Consider the following 23,940-nt stretch of genomic DNA (forward strand, 5'->3'; position numbering starts at 1 on the left):
TATGTGTTCCTTTGATTCCTCTGTTACCTGTTGGGTAGAATGTTTGTGGGGCCTACCAGCCCTTCATCCTTCATGATCAACCTCCTCATTCACCCTTCTTTTTAGTTATCTCCTTACCCAGACCAGACCTGCCATCCCTCTGTTACTTCACTCACTGAGTACGCCATTCTTCACACAAGTCTAAAGTTACTGTTGCCCCAGTGTTACCAAGAACACAATATTCCAGCTCATAATGAAATCTATACCCCTTTGGAAAAAAACTGCATTCAAGTGATGTCGAAGGTCACATGAGTTCTTACCCCACCCCCAAACCATGAACAACATTGAAAAGCAGGAAAATTCCGTTTTCTGGGTCCCACTCAAGACTTTTTGGGCCTCTTGAACAGCCTGCACTTAATAAGGAGCCTGCTAAATATTTAGGACGCGTCTGATTGGACTAGCTGGAAGGTTTTGGAATAAGGCCTTTATTTCTGTCCAGTACTGTCTCTGTAATACAATTAGAAACCCCCTGTAGCATTGTTGTCCTGGTGAACATTGTTCAGTGCAGGGTCAAGTCCTTGATTCAACATGTATTTTTGTGTTAAGGAATGGGGCGGTCCCTGAGTGCTCGGTTATCCTACTGTGGGGCAACCTGGTTCAGTCTGTCAAGCCTTTATTTCTTATTTCCATGCCTCAGAGAGGGATGAACAACATCTCCATGGTACAAAGTAAAGTAAAGCAAAGCTGATGATTCAGTTATCTCACCTGCTGGCGCCTCAGCCATAGCCCCTCTAAAGCCCCGGAGTTGGCTCTCGCTCACTCAACCCCGAAGCAACGAGGACAGTAAGTTGGCGGCAGCAGTAATCTCTGGGCACCTAGGGGACATGAGGGCAGAGGACTGGATAGAGGTGGCGGCAAGGTCCTACGGCCTGACGAAGCCTCTTACGGATACATTTGGAAAGAATATCAGCTGATTTGCGCCTTTTCTGGATCCCATGGATCGTTGGGGATTCTGGTTAGGGCTAATGTGTGCGTAGGAATGAGAATTTAAAGTGGCCTTTCTTGGACATGGCTTCCAGTAGGATACGGCCTTTGAGGTTCTTCAGCCTGCTCGTTTCCGGGACTTTGTCTTTGGACAGATCGGACTGCAGCCTCTCCCATGCCCGCAGGTCCTTGGTCAGGTCTTAATTCCGATTCTCCAGTTGTGCGGATTATCTGGGCTTTCTGCTCAGTGCCTCTGTGCTGTCCTTCACTCTATGCTTCTGCTTGCGGAACCAATCCGAGTGCGGATCCTGTGGAGGACTGATGCCCTAACCCGAAGGCAGCCAAGGAGACTTGACAAAAGTGACATAAGCGCTAGGGAAGTCTGAAGCAACAGATGTAAAGTAGGGGTAAGCGTGCAGATAGACTTAGCTCCGCTATTGGTTTTTGCCAAACTCCATGCTGCAAGCGGAGTGGGAAAACTCTGTGAACTCAAACCGTGGAATAGAATTTACTGCCCAGGCCTAGCATTGGAGTCCTGTGGCAATAGGCATTGCATCTTTGGAGGTGGTTGGACCATCAGGGCATTTGCCGGATTGTGAACCTGGTAGGATCCCTGTACACGAGGGTGGACAAGATCAGCAGTACCTGCAGATTATGAATGGCGACTGCACCCTGAGTTGGTCCCCAGCATCTCCCAACAATAGGGAGACCCCTAGCTAGATCTTTTTACCACTGTCTAATGTGCAGTGTTCAAAGATTTGCACATTGACGTTCCTGCAAAGACTGCCCCTAAGAGATACATTTTGGCTGGACTCAGGACTCCTTTATGCATTCCCACCTCTGCTTCACCTGCCCAAGAGTTTTTCAGAAAATCAGGAACGACCGAACGCAAGTCATCCTAGTTGCCGTATAGGGACAAAAGACTTACCACTTCCGGAAGCAGAACCAGGGCAGGGTACTCCACCTGAATTTGCTCAGTCTGCACCTCCAGGCAAAGAGTTTAAGCAGCAGCAGTTGACAGCGTTTGTTTTGCCTGCCGATGTTGTGAATGACATCCAGGCTGCCGGGTGCCCTTCCGCAAAGTCTATTTATTTCGGGCTGTGGGGACAAGTTTGTGGCCTGGTGTGGCATCCACAGGACTGACCTTGCACAAGCTAAGGTGTTGCATGTTTTATTTTTATTTTGTCTTGGCTCAGTAAAACGTTGCACTAGGCACTATTAAAAATGTATACGTCCCTTTCGGCCTTTCTATGGTTACTGCACCAACTGCCAGTTTAAATTATCTGTTGCGATGAGTTTCCTTAAAGGTTTCTGTGAAAGGCCCGGGAATGTTCATACCTACTTAACCGGGAACTGGATCGCAGTTCCCTAGGCAGCCCATCACAACACCCCCAGGAACTTCGAAAAAGAAAATGGATAAGGGTTAGAGAGAGCGGAGGGGAAAAGACAGAGATGGACAGAAAAGAGAAAATTAAAAATGGGCTACTGCATACGGGAGGGGCGGGGCAGAAAGTAGAACAAGCATTGGCATAGCCAATAGGTCTCGCCTTTGGGACCTTATAAGTGTTTAGCCATGCAACAGTTGCATAACTAAATACTTATAAGGTCCCAAAAGCGAGACCTATTGGCTATGCAAAGCGGCCGAGCAGCCGCGAAAGTGAAAGTGATCGCGCGCGCCCGCGCACATGCACTGTAGCTCTAGGCTGGCCTGGTAGCACTTTTTGGAGCCCTCTCAATAAGTCTCGCCAGACCAGCGCATGCGCTGGGTCAGGCGAGACCTAAAAAGCTGTCCCGAGGAGAGACACCCCAGCAAGAGGACATGGCGAGAAAACAGAGACCAGATTCGGATGAGAGCAGTGCTTAATTTGTAAAATATTAGGTGCAGGTGTTCTAAATTTTTTTAGGAGGTCGCACCCACTTTCCCGGCTCCGCCCACTTCCTCCAGAGGCTCCACCCACTTCCACAAGCCTCAATACTTCATAGCCACCTCCTCACATCTTGAGTTCCGCAAGAAGCTGAAGACCCGACTCTTCACATAAGCACCTCTGGGACCTCACGCCTACACAGCTGCCCAAGTGCCTGGATACCCTCTTGGGTGATTAGTGTGATACATATATCAATTTATCATAACATAATGTAACATATGGGAAGGCACTTTCACACTTGTAGAATCACTTTTATAAATTCTGAAAGCATTTGTGTGATTTGTCATTCCCAGAAGATGACGCAAGGGCACAATCCACCTAGCTCTGGAATATTTTGGGCAAAAGAATAGCAACTGTTCCTCGGTTTTATAGAAAAACATGCATGACAGACACAAGGTAGACACTGACTGTGCAGGATCCCATGTTAATGTAAACACAACAATCAGCAAAGTCCTGGACCTAAACAGTAAAGAATGTGAGTGTGTACACACCAGTCGGATACAATTTAGGAATTTCTCTGCCTTAGGCACAGTCTTATACAATAGAAAAAGCCTTGTGCAGCTGCTGATGGAACTAGGCAACTCATTCTGAGCAGCAACTCTCTACCAGTATTTTGATTTGACAACAGTAACCACAGTAAGTGTGACAGAGGAGGGCTCTTTCCAAAAATCGCCTAGGCCCAGGTCATACAATTATTTTGTGACATAGGCCAACCACTTGATCTTCTTGGAGCTGTTTATACTGAGAATAGCAACAAAGCCCTCTCAAAAGGGTCGCAATTCCTTAATGGCCCATAAGCGAACCCAATAAAGTACCAGCATTAGGGTGGCAAACGCAGATATAGGCTTAAGTTCAAGGTCCAATGTAAAAGGAACTAAGGGGGTTCATCTCTACATTACTGTTAGAGCTCTTATGAAGTTGTTCTCACTAGATCCCAGTTTACCTGCGTGGCAGTAGACCCATAGTTCTGTCACTATGCAGCACCCCTTGGTTGGGCTTTCTCCATCTCCACTGCTGGAAGACTCGGATACCAGGGAGCCTTTTTAGCAAATCTAAGAATAGCCCCAGCTCTATGGGTTAACAAAAGTGAGCTTTCAGAAATCTGTGGGGCCCATGATCCCGAATCAGGCAGATGAAGCCCTAAATAATCAAGTCCTTGACCCTTTCCAAAACGTCCCTTCCCAAGCTTACGGTACCCCCTCGACCCCCTGAAATAAGTTATATGCTTGGTTTTGGATGCATTTATTACAAGACCATATAACCTACAAAACAGATTCAAATCTGTCAACAAGTGTTTGTAAACCAGCTCAGATTTTAGCTAGCAGAAATGTATCATAAGCAAAGAAAAGGGCCAGAACGTTATGGCCTGCAAGCATGGGGGAATCATTGGCACAGTTATCCATTGATCCTTTCAGTGTGAGATCAGGACTTCTGGTTAACACTGAAGGATAGTTACCATTTTGTTCTCAGAATATATAGTGATAAAGAACCAAATTCATGTTTGTATATGGCCTCACTAATTCACTACATCTCTTTAATACCTGCCAAATTGTTCTTTTAAAATTTTCAAATCTCAGAGGCCCTCGTTCTGGGGGCTAGGTGATATTCATTTCTGCTGGTAACAAATATAGCAGTCGAATAGGGAATGACAAGTAATGCAGCAAGTACTGAATTCCCAAAAGTGCTGTTTCCTATGAAAGGAAAAAAGATGGAGGAAAGATCTACATAAATGTATGGAGTAGGGCACATTTTTAATAATACATTGCATTTGCAGAACACCTAATATCCACAATGCTTATCTGTCTATGCAAACCTCTACTTCCCCTGCCACTACATTCACAAAAATGCAGAACAATATGAATTCTAGCTTTGCACATACGATTTACCTACAATTCCATCAATTTGGAGTTACAAAATTACAGATAAACCTTTCTGGCAAATTTACTCATTATGCATAAAAAGAGTAACTGTAAGGCAATAACAAGCGAAAGTCTGGCAGAAGTCAGCATATTTTGCAAAATTCACTCGTTTCTGCTTTTTCTTGTCATGCAAAATAATCTCCCATGTAGATTAAAGGCTTCTTCTATACATTCTGAAAATAGGAAGGGGATTGATTCTTTCACAAACCCAATTTGAAAACTATGTCAGCATTCTTTTTATGTCAGTACGAGTGACTTTTAAAAAAATGGCTTCAGGCTTGCTTGGTTTCTCAATCATTACATAGAAAAATCTCTTTGTTAGAGTTCTGTTATATCTCATACCAGGTTCCTGATAGTAATGTAATGTGTCCTAATCACATTGTTTCTCTGCAGGTTTTGAATTGATGTTCCCCCCTTATTTCAAATGTAAGTTTATTATCTACTTAAGATGTCTTTTAAATTCAAAGGGTCATATAATTTATTCTGAACAAGTCAAGCAATAACCTGCACACTCTACCTACACAAGTGGAGCCGAACATTTTCAAAGATGCTAAAGTTAACAAAAAGCAAATGGGAAATCCTGCAGAGTATTTACGTGAGAATTCTAGTTTTTTGCCCCTTTAAAAAAAAAGTATTACCTCCTCCGAACTCTACAATTTGTCACTACATTACAAAACCATGCCAGACAGAATAAGACAATTTGGCAGGCTTAGTGCGAGCAGAATGCAATCTGCTTTAACATATTACTTCTCTAAAACACAAACTGACCTAAACGGAGTGCAGAGCAGCACGTGCACTAACTATGAGACTCAAGCGCAGCCTGCCCTCTGGCAACCATCCTCCGATTTTACAAGGCTTAGGCAATAAATCTGAGGCGCAGGCCGAGCCCTCAGCACAGGAGATCAAAAGAACGTGCTTAAATGCCGGAAAAGTTTTTTTTTTTAACGTGCAGCTCTTGTTGCTTTTATGAAGCATGTACATTTAGTAAACAAAAATGGTACCTGTTTTGATTGCGGGCGCCGGTGCTCAATCACATACCTAATGCAGATGTCCTGCTCTCCCAGACAGTCAATCCTGTCAGTGGCGACGTGCGGGCTGGGGCTGCAGCCTGGCTCCAATCTACAAAGACACTGCAGCTCCAAAGGTGTAGGGATTTGGCAGCACTGACAGGTCTGCAATCCTGCTGCTCGAGGCAGACAAAAGCAATGCACGCCATGTTGAGTTAGTTGCTAACAAAATGATCTGCTCCTGTAATTTCGCTCACGTGGGCTAACTGCCAAATACCCTGTGGGCCCCTCCTCCAGCCCCTGCTCTTTGAGGCAAAGGCGCTCCAGGTCAGCATGGGGTGAGCGTGGGGGAGGGATTCACACGTTTGCTACAAATCAACCCTGCCTCGCCTGTCTCTGGTGCTGGGTGCCCCGCCCCAGGCTAAAAGAATTAAAGAACCTTCGGAAAAAAATACACGACATTGTAAAATGCCGCGCGGCCCGCACCCACCATCCTGATTATACAACACTGCCTTGTGCCTCCAGGTTCACACATGGGCAGCATTGTGAATTCATTTTCACAGTGCTTAAACACCAGTTTCAGGTTACGTACTGCCTGAAACAGCTCGTGGGTTTTTCTTTTGTTTACTTTAGTGTCTTAACGGCAATCGCCCCATGTAGACCCGGCCCTGAGAAATAAGTGCCGGTGCTTAGCACCGGAAAGCACCGGCACAAATTAAGCCCTGGATGAGAGGAGACCGAGAAAGCCCCACCATGCGAGAGGAGGAAAAGTGGGAGTTTTGTGACCCGTGGCAAAGGAGGTTCCGGCAAGAGAACAGATGCTGACCCTCCCCACCCACAGAGTGAGGACCCTTGGGGCGAAGTGCAGGAAGAAGACACCTGGTCGCAAGAATGGTGGAGGCCACCGATGGGTGCGGACTCGCCACAGCTCAGGATGGTTGTGGCTGCCTGGGTGAGTAACTAGGAACCAGGTGTAGTGGAACAAAGTTTGTGCTGCAGCATTGTTCTGGAATTTCATGCTGTTTTTCTCACTGCTATATTGCGAAAGGTTTGAAGTACAACCTGAAGGGGGTATTAAAGGAGGGGGCCATTACAAGGTTTATGTGCACTGGTGTTGGTGAGGGGAACAGGTCACCCAAGAGAGCGAGCGAGTACAGTAATAGGAGACGCCTATAAAAGAAGCCCAAGGTAGTAGTCATTTGGAAAGAAAGCGAAGTAAGAACATGGCTGTATACTGGTAACGGGACAAAGTGAATGCGCCTAAATATAGTCTAAGGAAATAACATAGGAAAGAAATAACTGACAGACAGTGAGGGTAAGCCCTCCATAAATAAACCACTCAAGTAGATTTAATTTTTATTACTAACACTTACCTGGGCATTCTTCTGTTTTCTGAGTGTGTGGCATCACCCTACCAGACCTAAGAAGGAAAGAAAAGGAGAACACTGAAGATATTGCCAAAGACCAAAACTCTGCTTAACCCTGATGTACAACTTTGGCTGGTCCGGATTTTAGGACTATTCATTTGGTTTTGTTTCCCCATCGAACAGCCCCGTGCTTGTGGAAACTGTTGTCTGGGACCGGAAAGTGATCATTGAAGTACATCTGCAAATCAGATAAGCCTCTTAAGCCTCGTTTCTGCCCATCCTTCACAGTTTCACACACGTTCTCTCCCCAACCGTTTTTGATGCCACATTGGTTTGTTAATTTGGTCCGAACATTGCTCATGTGTGAATCTCTTTGAATTGATGCACATCTGCTCATTGTGTCTTCTGACTCTAAAGGTTGTATTCCTCATTGCAATCAGTTCTGCTTGTCATGTGAGTGGGTTTCAGGCTCTCTCTGTGCAACTTCCCTGCATCACCTTTTTTCTAGACAAACTGGTGCCTAGGAAGAGGGTGGCCTTCTTGCTGAAAGTATTTACTGCCACCATTGCATTGTCCTTGACATCAGTAAGGCTGCAAAGTGGGTGTGAGTGCTCACATTTACGAAGTACAACTGCTGTGTCAACCAGGTCTGACGAAAATGGCATTTTTGTTTTGTAACAACAGATTTTGAGTTTTTGCCAAATATAGGCCCAGGGGGCCAAACATCAATACAATCGGAGAAATAGTACAGCTGTAGACCCTCGGAACACCCAAGGATTGATAAAGTGTAAGGATAAAGAAAATGACAAACACAAAGAAACATTATACAATAACATAAACATATGCATATAAGACTGTTGTGCCCTCCCCCACCCCCAATTCCCCCAACCACATCACATAGCATGTGCAAGCTATGGGATAGTATGGCCTGTTGGGGGATCCTGCCCATATTGATTATTTCTTCATCCATGTGCATGTCTATAGTACGTACAGGGTTGAGTGTCAGCCCCCTATACTCCACTCATCTCTGCCAATTCTTAGGATGTTGTTGGGGACACCCCCATGCCTGGAACACAGCAATCTCAGGGCCCATACAAAAGTCCATACCCCCTTTCCAGTCTCCCAGCAGAGGTGGACAGGCGTTCTTCTATTGGTGTGCAATGTCTCTTTTGGCGATGCAGAGGAATAATAAATGCTGCTTATATGTATTGCCACCAATCCCCTCAGCACTATGCACAGTACTTCAGCGGGGCAACCCACTACACCTTCCCAAAATCGCGCCAGTACCCTACACTCCTAAACGGTTTGTAAAAAGGTCCAATCTTCGGATTCACATCTTAGGCACCTGGGGAATCTTTGAGACTCATGCGCCATAGTCAGTGTTGCGTATAATAAGCACAATATAAATATTTAAATTGGATGAGGCGCAGACGCGAGGATGACGCCGCTTCTCCTGGGGACTGTAGGGCCTCTGCTCAGTCGGCGGCGTTCAGCTCCCCAATATCTTCCTGCCACATCTCCTGGAGGGCCTCCAAGGTGGCGGCACTGTTGGTAACCAGGGACTGATAGATCTGTTTAATTTTGAGGGTGCCTAGGTCGCCCTTCCAATGGGTTAAATTCTGGCAGGGCCTGGAGAGGGCAGAGATGCGGGGTCAGCGCATGGCGCAGTTGTAGATATTTATAAAAGTGGCTGCGGGGCATCGAAAATTCAGACGGGAGGTCCTAGAACGACTTGAGGACGATGCCTCGCATCACATTGCCCAGGGTGGAAATCCCAATCCCATCCCATCCTTGGAGCCCCTGTGGACTGGCCACTTGGAGAAGAATCATACTGTGCCACAGCAGGGTTTCCTGCGTTAGGTGCCCCCACCACCCCATCCTGCGAAAGGATTGCCGCCACACCAGGCTCACCCCTCTTGTGGCCAGGGGAAGGGAACCCACATCTGACTTGCTATACAAGAACCGCACCATTGAGGGATCATCGATCGCCCAATGCTCCACCGCATATGCAGTGCTGTTCCCAGGAGAATATCACTATTCATTAAGCACTAGCAAGTGGTCATCTGCATAATAGAACTGGATGTCTGCAGCTGCAATGCCGCCACAGTAGATAGATTGAAAGCATTTGCGTAGGGCCACATGGCATGCACCCCCAAATAGGACCTTGCCCGCACTGCATTGACCTATCTGAAAGAAACACGTTAGTTAGATTCCTCACCTTAGAATATCCCCAGGCGTCAGACTGGATCCGGAAGATTTTTCGTCAGCAATACCCCTTGCGCGTCGCTAGGCGTCGTCTGCGGCTCCGCGTCCGTCGTCGGCGTCGTGCGCCGGAATGACGTCGTCGGAGTACTTAGACGCCGCCCTCGCGCGCTGACGTCAGTTCTTCTTTTTTCCGCGCCAGTAAGCGCAGATCCGGGAGAGCTACCCCTTTTAGTCTTTTTTGACTAAATCTTTTTTGATCACTTTTGATCCTTGTCTGTCGACATCTGGTGCCGGTAGGATGCCTGGGTTCAAGGCTTGCGAGGATTGCCATCGACTGATGTCGGTGACCGACCACCACCGCCGGTGCCTCTACTGTTTAGGCCCCGACCACGACGCGGAGTCGTGCTCCGATTGCCAGGCCCTGACTTCGAAGGCTCGGCGGGAGCGGTCCCGCAAGCTTCTCGAGCTTCGCCACTCGGCTCCGCGTCGTGCGCGATCCAGGTCCAGGAGGAGGTCCAAGGATCGCTCGCGGAGCCCTAGCCGACGCCACCATCGATCGTCGGGCTCCAAGTCGTCTGGTAAGTCCAAACGCTCTAAGAAGTCCAAGCGGCGACATCGCTCTTCGGACTCCCCTCGCCGGTCGCGCGACTCGGCCGAGGGTCCAAGTGGTTCCACCCCCGCGGCTCCGGCGGAGCCGCAGGCGCCGCGCCCGTCCCCATACCCTCCGGTCCCTGGGACTAACGCGACGCCGACGGAGGTCAGTGCCTTCCTCTCGGCCATGAGGAGCCTGGCCCCGCCGTCGACGCCCGCTGGCGCGCCTTCGGGCCCCGCGGATTAGACTGGGCAACCTTGCCTGCCGGCGGCTTCGGCCCCGGCGCCGTCGACAACTCCGGTCTAACCGCCGCAGGTCCCCGCGGGGCCCATGCCTGGGTCCCCGTCGACGCCGGTTGACCTAACCACTCCTCTGCCGGCGCATGAACCACCGACGCCGTCACCGGCGCCGCCGGCGCAGACGCCTACACCTCCGGTGCCGCCGACGCCTTTGTTGCCGACTCCGGACGGCGTCCAACCCCAGTTTAGCCCTATTCCGGACCCAGCGCCGCAACGGCGTCGACCGACGCCGCGTCCGGCGCCGCTTGAGACCTATCATCTCTACAGTACGGCTCCGATCATTCCTCCTGTTTATCAGGAATCGGACGACGGGGGCGACTGGGAGGGGTTCGAGGACCCTATGGCTGTTCAGTCGCAGCTTTCACAGGACTGGGCAGATGAACTGGGGGAGGCCAGTGGTCTAGATACCTCGCCAGACACTGGATTCACTTCTCCTCCGACTGTGGCTTCGGAGGAGGGTGCAGCATTTTCTGTGGTGCTGCGCAAGGCGGCCGCAGCCCTTGGGCTCGAGCTGCCTGCCGTGGCTGTGAGGACTAACATCCTCACTGAGGTGCTTCAAACCGCAGCAAGCTCCACTGAGCCTCTGCTGCCGTTCAATGAGGCCCTCACTGACGTTCTGCAGGGCACCTGGTCCAAGCCCTCCACAGTTCCTCCTGTGGATAGGAACGTTGCCAGGCGCCACCGCCCTGCTACGGGCGACCCCAGTTTCCTGTCCCAACACCCCACCCCCGAGAGTCTGGTTATCCAGGCCTCTACCTCCCAATCCTCCTTCCCGACCGCTCCGCCGGACCGGGATTCCAAGAGACTCGAGCAGTTTGGCAAGAAACTGTTCTCGTCCCTTAGTTTGGGCCTGCGGTCTTTAAACACCGCCTGTCTCTTGGACCGTTATTCCCATTCTCTGTGGGATACGGTGGAGGACGTGCTGCCCCTGTGTCCGGAGGAGGTCCGGACACGTCTTACCCAGGCTTTGGCCGATGGGAGGGATGCAGCGCGGCACGCCATACGATGTGGGCTTGACACCACGGACTCGCTGGGTCGGGCGATTTCCACCACGGTGGCGCTCCGCCGCCACGCCTGGATGCGGTCCACGTCATTTTCCGGGGATGTCCAGAACACCCTCATGGACATGCCCTTTGATGGCACTCGCCTGTTTGGTGAGAAGGCGGACAGTGCGCTGAACCGCTTTAAGGACTCCCGGGCTACGGCCAAGTCCTTGGGCCTCTCGGCTCCGCGGGCGCACACCTCCGCTTTTCGCCCCTTTCGTGGCCAAGGAAGGGGCGCCTCCTCACGTCCGCCCAGCCACCAGCCGCAGAACCAACCTGCGCGCGGTCGCGGACGTGGTTTCCGCCGTGGCGGATCTGGAGGACGACGTGGTCAGCCCACATCCACCCCGGCAGCATCCGCCTCAAAGCCTTCCTAGTCCGAGCTTTCAGGCCCATTCCACGCCAGTGGGCGGCAGAGTTCGCCATCACCTGCTCCACTGGCGGTCCATTACATCGGACAGGTGGGTGCTGCAAATCGTCCGAAGGGGCTACTCCCTCCCCTTCGAGACGACCCCTCCAGCCATGCCACCGCAGCACCACCGTATCTCAGGGGATCATTTGAATCTTCTCCGCGAGGAAGTTTCGGCCCTCTTGGCCAAGGGGGCCGTCGAGCGCGTTCCGAGTCCAGAAGTAGGTCGTGGTTGTTATTCCCACTACTTTCTGGTTCCCAAGAAGGGCAAAGGGGGCCTACGCCCCATCTTGGACCTCCGGAACGTCAATGCCTTCCTCCGAAAGGAAAGGTTCAAGATGTTAACCTTGGCTCAGGTTCTAGCTGCCCTAGACCCCGGAGACTGGATGGTAGCGTTGGACTTGCAGGACGCATACTTCCATATCCCCGTCCTGCCGGCCCACCGGCGTTACCTGCGGTTCACGGTGGGGCAAGAGCATTTTCAGTTTACCGTGCTCCCCTTCGGCCTCACCAGTGCCCCTCGGGTGTTCACGAAAGTGATGGCGGTGGTCGCAGCTCATCTGCGCAGATCAGGGGTTCCAGTCTTCCCCTATCTCGACGACTGGTTGTTGAAGGCGGGCTCGCCCCAGGCAGTCGTCTCCCACCTCCAGACTACGGCGGATCTCCTGCATTTGCTGGGATTTTCCATCAACGTGCCGAAGTCACACCTGAGTCCCTCTCAGAAGCTCCTCTTCATCGGAGCAGTTCTCGATTCGGCGCAGTTTCGGGTCTATCCACCGGAACAGCGGGTCCGGGATATACAGGCCCTGATTCCCATCTTTCGGCCTCTATCCTGGGTTTCGGTCAGGCTAGTGTTGCGGCTTCTGGGGCTGATGGCCTCCTGCATCCTACTAGTGCATCACGCCAGGCGGCGCATGCGGGCTCTGCAGTGGGACCTGAAGTTTCAGTGGGCCCAGCATCACGGCAACCTGTCCGACCATGTCTTGATCTCGGAGGGCACTGCACAACAGTTGCAGTGGTGGCTCACGGACCGCGATTGGGTCATGGGCAGGAGCCTCTCCCTTCCCCAACCGGAGCATGTCGTAGTGACGGATGCGTCCCTCCTGGGCTGGGGTGGCCATATGGGAGAGGCGGAGATCAGAGGCCTCTGGTCTCCGGCGGAGTCTCGTCTCCACATCAACCTGTTGGAGTTGAGAGCGATCCGACTTGCACTGAAAGCCTTACTTCCCTCTGTCAGGGGCAGTGTCGTGCAGGTGTTCACGGACAACACCACCGCCATGTGGTATTGCAACAAACAGGGCGGGGTGGGGTCGTGGACCCTTTGTCAGGAGGCTCTGCGCCTCTGGACGTGGCTGGAACACCAGGGCGTCACCCTAGTGGTTCAACATCTGGCGGGCTCTCTGAACGCCAGAGCGGACGAACTCAGCCGCCGGTGCATGATGGATCACGAATGGCGTCTGAACTCCGAAGTGGCGCAAGGTCTCTTTCAGCAGTGGGGAGAGCCTTGGTTAGATCTATTCGCCACCGACGAGAACGCGCAATGTCAGCAGTTCTGCGCGCTGGAATTTCCAAGGCGGCACTCGCTCGGCGACGCTTTTCGTCACGAGTGGAGTTGCGGTCTGTTGTACGCCTTTCCGCCTATACCACTACTGCCCAGAGTGCTGAAGAAGATCAGGCACGACCGAGCCCAAGTCATCTTGGTGGCTCCGGATTGGGCACGAAGATACTGGTATCCCGAGCTACTCAGTATGTTGACCGATCCCCTGATACGTCTGCACCTTCGGGAGGATCTTCTGTCGCAGCAGCAGGGGACGGTCCTCCACCCGAACCTGTCCAGCCTCCACCTCCATGCGTGGAGATTGAGCGGCGGCAGTTGATGCCGTTTGACTTGCCTCCTGAAGTCTGTGATATCATTCTGGCAGCCAGGCGTCCCTCCACAAAGACGGTATACGCCTGCCGGTGGAACAAATTTGTGGCATGGTGCACAGCAAAGGCTGTGGATCCCCTTTCCGCCCCTCTTTCTGAGGTTCTCCTCTTTCTTCTTTCTCTGGCCTGGCAGGGCTCTGCCCTGGGCACCCTGAAAGGTTATCTTGCTGCCATCTCCGCCTTCTTGCGGCTTCCTGATCAGCCTTCTCTTTTCAAGTCCCCTGTGGTTACACGCTTTCTAAAAGGCATTACTCACACATTCCCTCCTGTCCCTTTTGTAATGCCTCAGTGGGACTTGAATCTGGTCTTGACATTCCTGATGTGCGCTCCCTTCGAGCCTCTTCACAATTGTCCTCTTCGTTTTCTGACTCTTAAGACTGCTTTTCTGGTAGCCATCACCTCGGCTAGACGGGCGAGTGAGCTCCAGGCTTTATCTTCAAAGCCTCCTTTTCTCTCTGTTCATCCGGACAAGGTTGTCCTTCGGCCTCGTCCTTCCTTTCTTCCGAAAGTGGTGACTCCATTTCATCTTGGGCAGTCTGTCACCTTGCCCACCTTCTTTCCGCCTCCGCATCCTTCCAAAGAGGAAGAGAGGCTCCACCGTCTGGACCCAAAACGTGCGCTCTCCTTTTATCTGGACCGCACAAAACCGTTCCGGGTGGACGACCAGCTTTTTGTTGGGTACGTGGGCGCTAAGAAGGGGAAAGCTGTGCACAAACGGACCATCTCTCGGTGGGTCGTTTTGTGTATCAAAATTTGCTATTCTTTGGCAAAAAAGGACCCTCCTGTTGGGCTGCGCGCCCATTCTACTCGGGCCACAGCGGCTACTACTGCTTTGGGACGGGGAGTCCCTTTGCAGGACATCTGTCAGGCGGCGACGTGGGCTTCGTTACACACGTTTGCCAGGCATTATTGCCTTGACAGCCAAGTCCGGAGGGATGGCTTCTTTGGCCGTTCTGTCCTCCAGGACTTTCTGGTGTGATCTTGGTTCGCAGACCCACCACCGGGGATGGTATTGCTTGGGTATCTATTCTAAGGTGAGGAATCTAACTAACGTGTTTCTTTCAGATGAACAAGTTACTTACCTTCGGTAACGATGTATCTGTAAGAAACATTAGTTAGTTAGATTCCTCACCGACCCACCCATCCTCCCCGTTCTGCGAACTGACGTCTAGGGTTAAGGTTGTCCTTTTCAGGCCCCTAGATTTTATTTTTGGCACCAGTGTCGGTCTTTGCATGGCTCTGCGTTCCTGGCGCGGAAAGCTATGTACAAGAACTGACGTCAGCGCGCGAGGGCGGCGTCTAAGTACTCCGACGTCATTCCGGCGCACGACGCCGACGACGGACGCGGAGCCGCAGACGACGCCTAGCGACGCGCAAGGGGTATTGCTGACGAAAAATCTTCCGGATCCAGTCTGACGCCTGGGGATATTCTAAGGTGAGGAATCTAACTAACTAATGTTTCTTACAGATACATCGTTACCGAAGGTAAGTAACTTGTTCGTCTGAACCATGTCAATGGAGCAAGATAGGGGTAGTTCTGTAGTTTGCATATGAGGTGAGGTAGGTATCATTTTAAATACAGCAGAGTGACCTTACAGGGACAAGGGAAGCTGAGACCACGTTCTGACTTAAGTTTTCACATGATCATGCCAAAAAAGCCATGTTACAGTCCCATGCGATGACTGGTCCCTGAGCCAGGAACATGCCCAAGTATAGAAAACTGTTTGTCGCCAAGGTCACACCCATAGCCTATGCAGTGTCTGTCGGCAAACCTTTCAGCGGCAGGAGTACCAATTTGCTGACATTCATATATAGTCCAGAGGTCACGCCGAACACCTGTATAATCCGTAGGATCCAGGGCCCCGAGGTAGCGGGATCAACGATAAAAAGCAGGACATCATCAGCATATAGCGCTATGCGGTCCAACACTTCCCTGGACCATTCGAATCCCCGTACCTGTGCGTCCATCCTCACCCATGCTGCGGGTTCCATGGCCAGTGCAAATAAAAGTGGAGATGGGACAGCCCTGCCTGGTGGTGTGGCTAATGAACACTGGGGCTGAAGCCGTGCCGGCCACTCGGACCAATGCCTTCCGATCTGTATTTAATAGTCTGATATAGGAGACAAACCAGGGCCCCATGTTTAGCTGCCGGAAGAGCGCAAATAGATACGTCCAACTGACGGAATCAAAGGCCTTGTCAATATCTGCCAATAACAGAAGCTCTCCAGGCGGTCGACCAGGGTTATAGCAGTGTGTGCGCATTGGATATTGTGACGCACTGCACGGTGTGGCATAAACCCAGCCTGATCCAGGATGAACCATTTCAGCCAAGTATGGAATCCGTCTGTTGGCCAAAGCCTTGGCTAGCAGCTTAGCCGCAGTATTTAGAAGGGAAATAGGGCGATATGAGGATTGAGCCTCAGTGGGCCGACCGGCTTCGGAAAGACAATGATCTTGGCATGTCACCAATCTGGGAGCAAGCATATTTTCTTAAGAGCTGCCTGGATAGTGCCCAGATAATGAGCTCCCAAGAGGGGCATGTACACTGTCAAGAATTCACTCGGAAACTCATTGGGGCCCGGGGCTTTCCCGGGTTGCAGCCCTGTCCGTGCCGCTGTCAATTCCTCAAGTATGAGTGGCTCATTCAGCAAAGACTTGGCCTCCGCCGACAAGGTCTTCAGAGGCAGATCATCTAAGAATCTTTCAATTTGCACCGGTGTAAGGCCTGATAGTACTCGACGAAGCTGTTGGCCACCTCCCCGGGGTCAGTCAGTAAGGTTCCCTGTTTACTAAGGAGGACAGGAACATGGGCCGGCGTCCCAGCGTTTTAGCATGGTCTATAGAGCATTCCCCCAGATTTGTCACCCCATTGATATATCTGACTCCGGGAGGCCCTGATGAAAATGGCATTTTGCCCATATGCTCCTGCAGGACTTTTTGGTCTGAGCCCACTTCACAGACCCTTCACCTTAGAGAGGGGACTGTTTGGTATCTATTCTAAAGGTGGGAAATCTGCGATTCATTCATCCATCCATCCTTCCATCCATCAGAGCAAGTTACTTACCTTCAGTCCTTTTTTTGGTGGATAAGCTGTCTAACTGCAAATTCCTCACTGCCCTCCCACCTCCTCTTTCTGTGGAATATCTCCTTTTAGCATCCAAAAAATTTCAAAGTAGAGATCTGCATACTAGTACGTCCAATTGTTTTGTTCTTCACTCCAGAAAGCATGAAAATAGTTGAGCAAAAAACTGATGTCTGGGCGCAGAAGTGGCGCTTGTATGTGGCTTACTTGGCACCAGAAAAAGCGTTACAGAAGGTAAGTAACTAACTTTTTTCTTTTTCATCCTCCAACTATATGCCTATAGTTGTCCTTCAAGACTGACATGCAGATTCTGTTTGTTTTGTACGTTTGTGCTTCTGGCACCCTCTCATTCTCCTCAAGTCTGCTGCATATCATCCCAGATTACATGCACCATGGAGCTTTAAATAGGTTTCATCGACCATGCCCTTCACTGGTACTCCTTTTTCAAAAAAAAACAAAAAAGGATTTTTAATATTTTGTGCTCAGAAAATAAACTTGGTTCACTGGTACTTCTTCTACCTTTCCAAACAGTTTGTTCATATGGGCACCTCCAGTTCCTGAAAGAATAGAATAGAATAGAATTTTATTGCACAATTAATTAAAATCATTGCAATCACAAATACTGAGATACAGAATAAAATGCAGTTCCTGAAAGATCCTTCACCTCCACTCCACGGGTCTTAGGATTGGATGAAGTCTGGGCTCTTTGGATCAATCCCATGCTTTAGAGCACTGACTTGTATAACGTAAATACTATATAACACTGTATGACGTTACCCGAGAGCATTGCACCTATAAACCATAATTTTTTTAAAATATAACTGTTCAAGGCATGTGTGCTGTAGATACACCTGCTTTGCATACTCCTGCCATCTAGTGTTGGGCCGGATGTTTGCAAGTTGTTTTTCTTCAAATAAGTCTTTTCTAGTCACAAGGTAAGGTGACTCCTCCTTTCGGTGATAGTGCGCATGGGCATCGACTCCAATGTTAAATTGTTTTTTTCCTCCATCGGGTTTGCAAGTGTTTTGCTGCACTCTGATTCAAAACCATCAATTGGGATCCCTTCGGTTCGCTATTCACTCTACCCTCGTCGGTATTGTTTTCAATCACGTTATCTTCTGCGTGTTGAGGAACTTCGGAAATCTTTCATTATCCATAAAAAACTCTGACTGCGGCCTTTGGGCCTAGATCTTCTCCAATTTCCACTCCAAGATCCTGCATCCAGTCTTCTGCCGATGGAACGGACGCCATTCCAATTCTGTCCTAGGTGCCATTCTAAATACCGCACATCGATCTTCATAAGGTCTGCAACCTTTGTCTCTCCCTGGAGCATGAAGAGGAAGACTGTGACTGAGTAGGCCGTTCCGTTCGAAAGACTCGGAGACTGTCGAGCTTGATGCAGAGACATGCAGCGACAGTCTTATCGAAGAAACTCCCGATATCTAAGGCGAAGAGGCCGAACAACAAGAGATGGAGGCTTCGGCAGTGATAGAGAAAGAGGCCTTTTACGTTCAGGACTCTGATTCGGTGTTGGAGATTGAACTCAAGACCCACAACATTCCATCTAGACAGGGTACCGTGAGTAACAAAGCCCCTTTGCCCACGAAACCCACTCCTATCAAGCCAAATCTTCTGGGCCACCACTGCCAACAGACCATGGTAGTCACAGAGAGACTTGATTCCAACGCCCCTCCGGCTCAGCACCGAAACAGAAAGTCAAGTCTTCCGGTTAGGGCTCGAACCTAGTTGATACCCTCTCGATGCCGAAATATTTGGCATCGAAAGATAAAAAAGACAAATACAGCTCGGCACTGAAAATTTCAGCACCGAAAGACAAAGATGCTCCTTTGAAGACACCGGAGCTGATTCTAGAGAAAATGCAGCACAAGCTGGATCCAAACAGAAGATAATCCACATTAACCCTAAAACTGGACACATTACCTCTACACCAGTGATACCACATCCAAAAAGGAATATAGACACTGAGTAAGGATTACCTCTGAAGAAGAAATAGAGATAGCAACTAGTCCTATTAATATTCCTCTAACCACTCCACCCTCTCAACCACTACCTGTCATACCACCATCAGACACATTACACATTACACCTCCAGGGTCTCCAGACATAGATCCAGCTGTAAATGATAATGAAGACATTGATGATCAGCTACCTGACCCATGGGATGACTATAACCTTGATCCACCGGGAGACACAGATCCTGATCTGTATCCAGCCAAACCTTCCCCTCCCGATGATGATAACACATATCAATAGTTAATTGCCAGAGCAGCCACTTATCATGGGGTTACCTTACATGCAGAAGATTTATAAGATTTCCTTTTTGAAACTTTAGGAAATACACACAGATCATCGCAGTCTTTGCTCATGTTCATCTTGAAAGATCCTGTTAGGCCATGTATCCTCACACCTAGAGTAGATAAAAAAATACAAAGCCCCTCCATCTGACCCTATATTTATTAAGGGTCAGTAGCCTTTGGATTCCTTGGTAGTTTCTAAACGCACGTAAAAGAGCAAATTCACAAAGCTCAGGAGAATCACCTCCTGCGGATAAGGAGTCTAAGTTAATAGATGCCTCAGGAAAGAGAGTAGCTGCTCAATCAGTCAATCATTGGAGAATAGCCAACACTCAAGGGCTGTTAGATAGGTATGATAGGGCACATTGGGATGAAATGAAAGAATTATTACAATATCTTCCAGAACACAAGAAAAAAGGCCAAGAAATTGTGCAAGAAGGCAAGCTTATTTCTAATTCATACATTAGATGTGCTTTAGATGCTGCAGATACTGCAGCTAAAGACTGAATACCAGTATTTTACTAAGGAGGCATGCATGGCTCTGAATTTCTGGTTTTAAACCAGAGGTTCAACAGACTGTTCGTAATGCACCATTCAACAAAGAACACCTTTTTGGACCTCCGATAGATCAATCGCTAGAAAAGATGAAAAAGGACGCAGAAGTAGCAAAATCAATGGGTGCCCTTCAGTCTCTGTCAAATAGAGGTTCCTTTCGTCGCTCCTTCTCTAGAGGGGGCTCCAAAAATAATACCACAGATGCCTCCATCTTCATATAAAACACAGACAGTCTCCTTCCTTTAGCGTATTTTATAGAGGTGGATACTGAGGTAACAACTTTAAAGGTAGAGGTAGATGTACACCATCTTGTACCCCACCTGCTAATAACAAACAGTGACTTGATATCAGCTCCCCCGAAAATTCATCCCCTGTAGGGCAAGACTACATCAGTTTCTACCCATTTGGCAGTCAATAACAACGGACAAATGGGTGCTGGATATTATCCTACATGGTTACTGCGTGGAACTCTCAAGCAACCCTCCTAACATCCCCCTTCGTGTTCTCAAACTGTCTTTAGAACACAAACAGTCACTCAAACATGAAGTACAAGCTCTTCTAACTAAAGGAGCTATAGAACCTGTTCCGTTACATCAAGAAACAGGAGTATATTCACAATACTTCTAATTCGCAAAAAAGATGGTTCATTAAGACCAATATTGGATCTCAGACCGCTAAACTTATACATATTGTCAGAACACTTCCACATGGTCAATCTGCAACAAGTACTTCCACTTTTGAAACAAGGCGACTTTATGGCAATGCTAGACTTAAAGGACGCATACTTTTTATATGCCCATTCACCCAACACATCTCAAATACCTCAGATTTGTGATAGGGAAAAATCATTATCAGTTCAAAGTGCTTCCTCTTGGAGTAACAACTGCACCCAGAGTGTTCACCTAGTGCCTAGCAGTAGTAGCAGCACCTCAGAGACGACAACTAATACATGTCTTCCCATACTTAGACGATTGGCTTATAAAAACCAACTCGCATCTCAAATGTGTGCATCACACTCAGATTACCTTAAATCTTCTACATCAGTTGGGATTCACATTCAATATACAGAAATCCCATTTTCAACCCAATCACACACAGACATATCTAGGAAACATTCTAAACACACACATGGCTCTAGCATATCCCAATCCAGCCAGGATTCATAATTTGCAGACACTGTTAAACAGCTTCAGGTCAACCAGTATCTCTCAGCCAGAACATTCTTGCGGTTGCTAGGGATGATGGCATCATGCATCACGATAGCGCCTCATTCAAGGCTAAACATGCGCCCTTAAGAAGAATGCTTAGCATGTCAGTGGAATCAAGCACAGGATCAACTGACCGATCTAGTGTCGGGTAGACTGCGGCACTTATCACACTCTGCAGTGGTGGAACACACAAAATGTGTCAAAAGGGCATCCAATCATCGATCCTATTCCACAAGTTGTGCTCACAATGGACGCATCTCTTACAGAGTGGGGGGCACAGCAGAGAGTCAAAATGCCCAGACTTCACCTCCAGGTTCCCACACCCTCTATCCAAGGGCAATGCCCTTTGGATGAATTGGTCATGGATATTTGCTTTTTCTTTTCCGCCTCTCCCTCTCCTTCCATTTCTAGTTCGGAAACTCAGGCAGTCATCTCTCACACTGATTCTCGTAGCTCCCACATGGGCTCGTCAACCATGGTTCACCACACTGTTGGAACTGTCAGTGGTTCCACATCAGAAGCTTCACATAACATCACATTTTCTCACACTGAACTATGGAGAAATCAGACATCCAAATCCCAAAGACCTCAACCTTGCGATTTGGCTCCTTACAGTATGGAGTGTATGACACTTCTTAAAGAAGCAAGAAGATATTATGCAGCAAAGTGGAAAAGATTTGATCCGCTAGATGCATCTATACAGAACATTATTTGTTATCTTTTGCATATACAGCGTGCAGGTTTACCCTACACATATATTTTGACTACACCTTGCAGCAGTAGCTGCATATCTTCAGAACAGGCAACATTTATCTTTATTTAAAGTACCTGTGATCAAAGCTTTTATGGAAGGCCTTAAAAGAATAATACCACCCAAAGTACCACATGCAACCTATCTGGAATCTTAAAATTGTTCTTACAAGACTTATGTGCCCACCGTTTGAACCGTTACACAATTGTTCACAAAATTTTCTTTCATAGAAAGTTGCCTTCTTAATAGCTATTACTTCACTAAGATGAGATAGTGAGTTACAGGCATTAACCTTAGACTAACCCTTCTTTCAACTGCATCAAGATAGGATTGTTCTTCGTAAAAACCCATAATTTCTTCCAAAAGTTGTCTCTGCTTTTCACATCAACCAATTAGTGGAGTTACCTGTATTTATTTCCTCAACCTGATTTCATAGCAGTGAGAGCTCTACACACACTTGAAGTTGAGAGCATTATTGTACTACATTGATAGGAGAAAAGATTTTCGGAAAACAAAACAAATTTTGGGTGCTTTTACTCCACCTTATAAAGTGAAGCCCATCTCAAAATCGGGCATTTCGAGATGGATTGTCAAATGTATTCAAACTTGCTATATTAAAGCTAAAAGAACTTTAACAGTATCTCCCAGAGCACATTCTACTCGCAAAATTGGAGCATCTATGGCCTTTTTAGGTAACATTCCATTCATATGTAAGGCAGCTGCATGGTCTACACCGCACACATTTACAAAACTTTATTATGTAGATATGTTAGCTTATCAACAGGCTAATGTCGGACAGGCAGTGCTAAATACACTTTCAAACACTGCAACACCCACTGGTTAGACACCGCTTTTGGTGGGTATTGCTATACAGTCTGTGCAAAGCATGTGTATCTACAACAAATGCCTTGAACAGATTGTTACTTACCCTGTTAGCATCTGTTCTTGGCATATAGAGCTGTAGATTCACATGCGCCCTTCCTCCTCCCCAGACACCTATGGCTGTTGCAGTTCTTACTATTCACATTATATACGCATGGACATCTCTATACTGTACTTACTCCATTCTCACCCTCTTGTGAGCAAACAATATAACGGTGTAGTCGATGCGCACCATCACCGAAAGGAGGAGTCACCTCACCTTGTGACTAGGAAAGACTGTTTCGAAGAAAAACAACTTGCAAACACCCATACACAACACTAGATGGCAGGAGTATGCAAAGCATGTGAATCTACAGCTCTACATGCCAAGAACCGATGCTTACAGGGTAAGTCACCTAATCCTTATTGGCATTTGAGAATTACAGAGACAGTATTTTCATAGGAATTCACTGGAGGCATATCCATCCTCCCCCTTCAGCTCCCCCCTTACAGCTGTAACTGGACCAAAACTTAGCATCACTGGTAATTCCCATATTATTGAAGAAGGGGGGATGAGCAGATGGGGGGGGGGGGGGGGTGGGTACAGCAGTCCTATGCATATAAAAAGTCCCAATCCTCCGTTTGAAACATGCAAATCATTAAATAGGATCTATTGCAATTGCATTATGCAGTACATAGAAGAACCCTCCCGCTCCATCCTGTCCATGGAGCTCCATGCCAATATTTAACAAATTAACTCCCCTAGCCCCCCCCCCCCCCACCTCCGTGGCAAGGTATCGTGCCACTGAAATAGTAAACTGTACACATGCATCTTAGGTCTCCAAATGTGTTTTCGGTTGCCACTCACCACCCACCATCTCGCGGTCACCTCATCTGGGATATCAGGGGCTCCCCCCTTGCTCGCAGTATCATGCCCCCCTGGGGCCCACGGCTCCCTCAAATCGGACAACATAGAGGACCATGCATGAAGATCGTCTTCCAGTTTTTCATCTGTCCGGATGTGTTTTATTCGTACCGCCTCTGCGGCCGCCCACTCATACGTCTCTCACCCATGTTTCAATTAGTGGAGGCACAGGTCGAAGCCACGCTATAGCAATGCTTTTTGCTAAATCCAGTCCCAAAAGAACAAATCTTCTGCTCAGTTTCTTGTGTTTTGGGGCAGGAAGTTAGCCCAGCAGCACTTGTCGGAGCTCCATGGGAACCACCCAACCTGTAGCTTGTTTCAGGCGTGCAAGTATGGCTGCCCAGTAGGAAGTAAGGGACAGACAGGCCCATGTCATATGGAGGAAGTCAGCCTCCGGCGACCCACACTGTGGGCATGCTCCAGGACGGGCCAAATAGATCATACAGTGTCTGTGGGGTAAGGTATGTCTGGTGTAAAATTATATTGAAGACATTTAAAACATGCATTGGAGCTTACACCCTGGACTCCCTCATGGACCCTCAGCCATTCCCCCTCTGGTAGAAGTTCCCCAACCAATGCACCCCACT

The 23,940-nt window shown here is 48.7% G+C and overlaps 1 protein-coding gene across 9 annotated transcripts in view; it reads left to right on the forward strand.

Moving 5' to 3' along the window:
* Window positions 1–23,940, forward strand: part of ACACB (acetyl-CoA carboxylase beta) — a 2,187,049-nt gene that overhangs the window by 459,660 nt on the left and 1,703,449 nt on the right. The window contains exon 1 of one of the 9 annotated variants that reach the window (XM_085633350.1): window positions 6,579–6,766. The exons of the other annotated variants lie outside the window; for them this stretch is intronic. Coding sequence (XP_085489476.1) covers window positions 6,706–6,766 — 61 coding nt within the window. The 5' untranslated portion in view covers window positions 6,579–6,705. Of the gene's footprint in view, window positions 1–6,578; window positions 6,767–23,940 lie in introns of those variants that run through there. 9 annotated transcript variants of the gene reach the window in all.

This window comes from Triturus cristatus, chromosome 11 (genome assembly GCF_964204655.1).
Source record: "Triturus cristatus chromosome 11, aTriCri1.1, whole genome shotgun sequence".
Classification (NCBI taxonomy): Eukaryota; Metazoa; Chordata; class Amphibia; order Caudata; family Salamandridae; genus Triturus; species Triturus cristatus.